The 7,817-nt window shown below is 47.7% G+C and overlaps 1 protein-coding gene across 1 annotated transcript; it reads left to right on the plus strand.

The window, feature by feature from the left end:
* Nucleotides 1–6,188: 6,188 nt before the first annotated feature.
* Nucleotides 6,189–7,428, plus strand: LOC124658810 (ervatamin-B-like). Its single transcript, XM_047196829.1, has 2 exons — nt 6,189–6,682; nt 6,786–7,428. Exons 1-2 carry the CDS (start codon nt 6,199–6,201, stop codon nt 7,385–7,387), a joined length of 1,086 nt encoding a protein of 361 aa, XP_047052785.1. The 5' UTR covers nt 6,189–6,198; the 3' UTR covers nt 7,388–7,428.
* Nucleotides 7,429–7,817: the final 389 nt, after the last annotated feature.

The following is a 7,817-nucleotide window of genomic DNA, read 5'->3' on the forward strand; positions in this document are numbered from 1 at the left end:
CCTTAGACATAGCATCAATGTTTTATCCCTAGTGGCAACAGACACAACACAACCTTAGAACTTTCTGTCACTCGTCCCGGTGTCAATGCGAGCATGAACCCACTATCGAGCATAAATACTCCCTCTTGGAGTTAAGAGCAAAAACTTGGCCAGAGCCTCTACTAATAACGGAGAGCATGCAAGATCATAAACAACACATATGTAATAACTTGATAATTAACATAACATGGTATTCTCTATCCATCGGATTCCGACAAACACAACATAGAGTATTACAGATAGATGATCTTGATCATGTTAGGCAGCTCACAAGATCCAACAATGAAGCACAATGAGGAGAAGACAACCATCTAGCTACTGCTATGGACCCATAGTCCAGGGGTGAACTACTCACTCATCACTCCGGAGGCGACCATGGCGGTGTAGAGTCCTCCGGGAGATGAATCCCCTCTCCGGCAGGGTGCCGGAGGAGATCTCCGGAATCCCCCGAGATGGGATTGGCGGCGGCGGCGTCTCCGGAAGGTTTTCCGTATCGTGGTTCTTCGCATCGGGGTTTCGCGATGGAGGCTTTAAGTAGGCGGAAGGGCAAAGTGGGGGCCACACGAGGGCCCCACACCACAGGTCGGCGCGGCCGGGACCCGGGCCGCGCCGCCCTATGGTGGCGGCCCCTCGTGGCCCCACTTCGACTCCTCTTCGGTCTTCCGGAAGCTTCGTGGCAAAATAGGACCCTGGGTCTTGATTTCGTCCAATTCCGAGAATATTTCGTTACTAGGATTTCTGAAACCAAAAACAGCGAGAAAACAACAAGCGGCTCTTCGGCATCTTGTTAATAGGTTAGTTCCAGAAAATGCACGAATATGACATAAAGTGTGCATAAAACATGTAGGTATCATCAATAATATGACATGGAACATAAGAAATTATCGATACGTCGGAGACGTATCGAAGCTCTGTGGAAAAATAAGACCCTGGGCGTTCGTTTCGTCCAATTCCGAGAATATTTCCTGTGTAAGATTTCTGAAACCAAAAACAGCACAAAACAGGAACTGGCGCTTCGGCATCTCGTTAATAGGTTAGTGCCGGAAAATGCATATAAATGATATAAAGTGTATATAAAACATGTGAGTATTATCATAAAACTAGCATGGAACATAAGAAATTATAGATATGTTTGAGACGTATCATGGCGACGAGGCGGCCACAACCTAGGGGGCGCGGCCCCACCCCTGGCCGCGCCGCCCTATGGGGTGGGCTCCTCGAGCGTCCCCCGACTCTGCCCCTTCGCCTATTTATTCTCTCCGTCGCGAAAACCCTATTACCGAGAGCCACGATACGAGAAAACATACTGTGGCGCCGCCGCCGCCAATCCCATCTCGGGGGATTCAGGAGATCGCCTCCGGCACCCTGCCGGAGAGGGGAATCATCACCGGAGGACTCTACATCATCATGCCCGCCTCCGGATTGATGCGTGAGTAGTTCATCCTTGGACTATGGGTCCATAGCAGTAGCTAGATGGTTGTCTTCTCCTCTTGTGCTATCATGTTTATATCTTGTGAGCTGCCTATCATGATCAAGATCATGTATTTGTAATGCTACATGTTGTGTTTGTTGGGATCCGATGAATATGAAATACTATGTCAAGTTGATTAATTGATCTATCATATATGTGTTGTTTATGATCTTGCATGCTCTCCGTTGCTAGTAGAGGCTCTGGCCAAGTTGATACTTCGACTCCAAGAGGGAGTATTTATGCTCGATAGTGGGTTCATGCCTCCATTGAATCCGGGACGATGACGAGAAAGTTCTAAGGTATGGATGTGCTGTTGACACTAGGGATAAAACAACAATGCTTTGTCTAAGGATATTTGTATTGTTTACATTACGCACAGTACTTAATGCAATTGTTTGTTGTTTGCAACTTAATACTGGAAGGGGTGCGGATGCTAACCCGAAGGTGGACTTTTTAGGCATAGATGCATGCTGGATAGCGGTCTATGTTATTTGTCGTAATGCCCTAAGTAAAACTCATAGTAGTCATCATGATATGTATGTGCATTGTTATGCTCTCTCTATTTGTCAATTGCCCAACTGTAATTTGTTCACCCAACATGCCATTTATCTTATTGGAGAGACACCACTAGTGAACTGTGGACCCCGGTCAATTCTTTTACATCTGAAATACAATCTACTGCAATCTCTGTTCTCTGTTGTTCTTCGCAAACAAACATCATTCTCCACACCATACGTTTAATCCTTTGTTTACAGCAAGCCGGTGAGATTGACAACCTCACTGTTAAGTTGGGGCAAAGTATTTTGATTGTGTTGTGCAGGTTCCACGTTAGCGCCGGAATCACTGGTGCTGCGCCGCACTACACTCCTTCACCAACAACCTTCACGTGGCCTTCATCTCCTACTGGTTCGATAACCTTGGTTTCTGACTGAGGGAAAACTTGCTGCTGTACGCATCACACCTTCCTCTTGGGGTTCCCAACGGACGTGCGCTTCACGCGTCATCAGTCTCCTACGGGCAGAGGCGTGCGGTCCTCGTTTGTGTTTCCTTTCGCTTCACGAGGGTGCCTGGAGCATATACTTTAGGCGGTGGTGGTCTGCTCTTTCGCCGCAGGAGATCGGCTAGTTTCGTGGCTAGCTTTGGCGGATCTCGCGATCCGTCGTCTAGTTCCCGATGGCGAGCCATAGCTGCCAGTGAAAGCCGGGCCCGACTTCGCTCGTGGCGTACGATGGCGGTGTATGTTCGTCGTTACCTTGTTTAAGGCATTGTCTCTGCATTCTGTGTTTTTCCACCTGGGCTACTCCAGAGGAAACCCTATACCCGGGTCTCCCGGATCGGACGATGGTGGCGTGCAACACAGGTCTACTTGTTGGGGGCATCGTTTTTGAATCAGACAACGGATGTGAGAGGGGCTGAGGTGGAGCGGTGTGCTTTTGCTGCGTCGGCGTCGTCGATTCTCGGCGGCATGATGCAGTGGTGTCTCGGAGACGGACGCAGTGTGATGGACATGCGCAGGATGGTGGTCTCATATGGCGCCATGGCGGCATCGATGGCAGGCCTGACAAGGTCAATGCGGTGATCCCTCTTAGAGATGGGTTCGAGGAAGACGGCGTGCAATGGTTGGCTTGGGAAGGCTTTCTGCGGCGTGTGCAATGGCGTGTGCTGAGAGTCTGCTTGACTGGTTGTGCTTCTCACCTGCCAATGGTTGGCTTGGGAAGGCTTTCGGTTTTAGATTATGTGTGTTGGTGTATTGTCAGGGTACTAGCCCTGTTCATGGTCACCCCCTTCATCACTCTTGTAGGTATAGCGAGTTGTCGCTAGAGATGTGGCTTCAAGTTGATCTTTGTATCTTCCTTGTAATGCTTTGTGAATAATCTAATAAAGATAAATTGTGTGTATTCTTTCGATGCAGAGGCTGGGGCTATGCTCCCATTTAAAAAAAATACTAATAATAACTAGGGAAAGTCTCACTTTGTCAACTTAATGAGTCATTTCCATCGAAGAACCAATTTGATCAAATAAGATATTCAATAACTAGTTTATGAACTTACTCCTTCTATTCATATTTAGTATACATTTTTGAAAAAATTAAACAGACTAGTGCTATATTTATTAATACTATTGTGAACAACAAATTCACACTACATTAAAAAACAACAGCGTCCAATAAAGAAAACAACAAAACCACTTTATTTTGAATGTTGTTGTTGACTAAAGGCTAGAATGTAAATTATTTCAGGATAAATTTGAACGCTAGAATGCAGACTATTTAGAAGGAGTACTGTATTACTTCCTCCGTCTCAGTTTACTAGTCTTTCACGTATCCCTAGATCACCAATTTAACCTACATAATTTAAATTATATAATGCAAAAATTATATCATTAGAAAATAGAATATCTAAATTTTCTAATGATATAATTTTTATAATATATAACTAATACTAATTTGATCAAATTTGCGACCTAGGGGTACACGCACGTCTAATAAACTGTGAGAGTACATGTGAGAGAGTACATATGTGGTCAATCTATAAGCTTGTTAGGATAACAGGCCAATCAGAGGCAGACCCGGGATAAATATCAAGAGGGGTGCAAAATGTGCTAATGAAGAAAACATCTTATGCTAAGTACGGGCAAATGACAGTTTTAAGCTTGCTATTACAAATGAACAAAAACTTGAGTAGGGATATCTGTTCCTCCCAAAAGAAACAATGCACAAGCGTCGTTGTCATCTGATCAAAAATCTTAAATTTTCACCATGGAGAAGTCTTCGCTCATAAAAAATGCATTTAACAAGGTCATTGTCAGGAACAACCAAACGCTCGACCTAGCTTGGATTTTCACGCTGAGAGTTAAGATTGTGAACTTCTCATGTTCTGACGCCCCAACTCACGATGTCGCTGCTCCATGTCACAAAACATCAAGACAATTCGTTGTCATGACAAAAACTGAAACCACCATAGCTAGTCCTAGATCTCGACCTTAATGAGACATTTCCCACCGGCTGACTTCAACATGGAACGACAAAGCATGATCCACAATAGTAACAACCAGCAGAGCTTCTCAGCGCTTTCTATTAAACCAAACGGTCAGAAAAAAACACAGGCGCGCCCAATCGAATCACACCTGATCCAGCAATCTTCAAACATAAATCACCCAATAGAGTTCACCGGTGGAGCTTTTCGGAACACGACATTCCAGCCAGATTTGGGAACTCGCATCTGGTAGATTATCATCTTGGCGTGAGTTGGAACCATAGGACAACCACCTTTATTCAAAGTCGCGCTAGAAGCCACCACACCACCATCCGGCATGCCGAGGAGGAGGCGAGCCATCAGGATGCTGAAGAGGAGAAGCTCGTGGTCGCCAGACGCAGAGCAGGCCAAGAAGCTGCACCGCGTGCCAGCCTAGAATGGGCCCGTGTGGGCCTCGCCGGCTCTCGCACGCTATCGCGCCTAGACGTTCCACATCGTCGTCATGGTTGGCCCGCCGCCTCGCCCCGCTGCATCAGCGCTAGCGCGCGCTCAGATAAGAGCTACTCCTTGCGCCCCGAAACTGCCGTCGCTCAGCGCGAAGGGATGGGCCGCCGGGATGCGCCTCCGCTCCCACCCAAATTTGACAGGCTAGCGCCGCCACCACTGCGGCACCAGCGGCGGCAATGGATGGGAGAGGGTGGGGTCAGAGGGCGCTCGACAAGGAGATCGTGGAGCCCCCGAAGTCGCCCGTGCGGATGACCCGGATGGGAGTTGTTGTTCTAGATTCATCTCTCGTGTACTTGGTATGCAGTACTTGTGTAAGCTTGTTACGATAACAAGCCAATCTGAGGCAAGTCTCTTTTAAAAGTTCTAACAATAACACTGGTTTTTTAAAGAAATCAGGTCTATGCCTTTTGTCTATATTATTATTGTTATTATTTTTTTAATATATAAATCAGGTCTATGCCTTTAATTTGTCTTAACAACAATCTGTAAAACTCACGTGTTGTAATTATTTGAATGCATGCAGATACTAATAGTGACTTGACCAAGTCTCACTTTGTCAACTTAACGAGTCAGTTCCATCGATGAACCAATTTGATCAAATATGATATTCAATAACCAATACATGAACTTACTGTGTTACATATGCAGCCGGCCATGCATAACCTTGTTACGATAGCAAGCCAATCGGAGGCAAGTCTCTTTTCAAAGTTCTAACAACTATGACAGAGAGAACCAACCTGTGGTTGGATGATTAGGAGGGCAGTGGCACCCCCAGCGCACCAGAGTTCAAATCTTAGATTTGACACTTTGGTGTCTCATAAGGGCGGAATATTCTTTAGTAGGAGGCGACGTTTCCGTCGACAGCGAGGCGCCTGTGGTGACTTCGTCAATATCAAGACCTGTCGGATCAGTTCTTCGATGCAGTATCTTGGAGGTGTTCATAGAGATAAGGTGTGCGTGCTTGCGTTCATAGGGGTGAGTGTGTGAGCGTCTTTGATTGTACTGTGTTTCGAAAAAAAAAAACAACTATGACCGAGACAATTCCAAATATAGTCATTATAGGGATCATGCATGCACACACGACAACTCGTGAGCCACCAGCCCACAGCGACACGCTAACTAATGTATGCGTGGACCAAGGCGCCTATATAAACATTAGCTCGGGTGCATGTTTTTCAGATAAGCATACAGTCTAAGCTAATCAACATGGCTTCTTGCACCCCTTGTCTTGTCCTACTCGTGTGTCTCACCAGCCTTGTGCAGGCATCGCTGATAGCGGCGAACCCGCCACAGCAGCCGCCTTTTGAGCTGCCGGAGTCCGAGGTGAGGGACAGGTTCTCCAAGTGGACGACCAAGTACTCGAAGCACTACTCATGCCATGAGGAGGAGGAGAAGCGGTTCCAAATCTTCAAGCAGAACACCAACGCCATCGGCGCTTTCGCCGCCCAGACAAGCACCAACGTCGTCGTCGGCAGGGCCAGGCCGCAGACCATCACCACCGTCAAGGCCAGCATGAACAGGTTCGGCGACCTCACCCCCAGTGAAGTCGTCGAGCAGTTCACGGGTTTTAACAACACCAACTTCCAACCCGCGTCGCCCACTCCCCTCCCCCTTGACTCCTGGAAGCCGTGCTGCGTGGACTGGCGCTCCAGCGGCGCTGTCACCGGCGTCAAGTTTCAAGGCACTTGCTGTAAGTCCAGCTATAGCTAATTCCTTTTTGCACCGCCATATATATGCTGTCATGTTTGCTGAACTACTCTTTTCGTGTGCATGTTTCTCAACTGAAATGGCAGCGTCATGCTGGGCATTCGCGGCCGTGGCGGCGATCGAAGGCATGAACAAGATCAGGACCGGGGAGCTGGTGTCACTGTCGGAGCAGGTGCTCGTGGACTGCGACACCGGGAGCGGTGGCTGCAGCGGCGGCCGCTCGGACACCGCCCTGTCTCTCGTGGCCGCACGCGGCGGGATCACGTCGGAGGAGAAGTACCCGTACAGCGGAGTCAATGGAAAGTGCGACATGGACAAGCTCCTGTTCGACCACCAAGCATCCGTCAAGGGCTTCAAGGCCGTGCCGATCAATGACGAATGCCAGCTGGCCCTCGCCGTAGCAAGGCAGCCCGTGACCGTGTACATCGACGCCAGCGGATTTGAGTTCCAGTTCTACTCCGGCGGTATCTACCGCGGCCCCTGTTCCGCGGATGCGACGCAAGTGAATCATGCCGTCACCATCGTCGGCTACTGCGAGGGGCCCGGCGAGGGGAACAAGTACTGGATTGCCAAGAACTCCTGGAGCAACGACTGGGGTGACCAGGGATACGTCTACCTCGCCAAGGACGTGCCCTGGTCAACGGGCACATGTGGCCTCGCCACCTCACCCTTCTACCCAACAGCTTAACCACGGCTGCCATCGATCACAAGTATGATATCTATGGATATGTGAGGAATTGTTTCCATTTAGCTGCGCAAAATAAATTTGTACTTCTACTACATTATATTTCCCTTTTGATCAATCAATAAATATTAATAAGGGCTTGAGAGTAGTTATTTTTCAAACGTGATACTAGCATTTTGGTGATGGGATCATAAGATCATTCCATGGAGCAGATCATGTGACATTATTAAGTTTGATGACAGAGTTCAGCAGAATCCTATGCCTATACTCAGTGTATGCCTCCGTGTTTCTTTTTTCTGAAAGGAGGATAAGCGCAGCCTCCGTGTTTCGTTGGACTTACGATTACGCGATAGGTTTGATTTTAGAGTCAAGCACTTCTAACTTAGATTATACATAAAAATACATTAGGTAGCTAAAGTAGACCGGACACAAG

This window comes from Lolium rigidum, chromosome 6, assembly GCF_022539505.1.
Source record: "Lolium rigidum isolate FL_2022 chromosome 6, APGP_CSIRO_Lrig_0.1, whole genome shotgun sequence".
NCBI classification, from domain to species: Eukaryota; Viridiplantae; Streptophyta; class Magnoliopsida; order Poales; family Poaceae; genus Lolium; species Lolium rigidum.

What these genes read in the sequence shown, in the direction of transcription:
- LOC124658810 (XM_047196829.1), top strand. Translation starts at nt 6,199, where the DNA reads ATGGCTTCTTGCACCCCTTGTCTTGTCCTACTCGTGTGTCTCACCAGC. An exon ending in CAAGTTTCAAGGCACTTGCT is followed by an intron (nt 6,683 to 6,785) that starts GTAAGTCCAGCT and finishes CTGAAATGGCAG; the next exon opens with CGTCATGCTGGGCATTCGCG.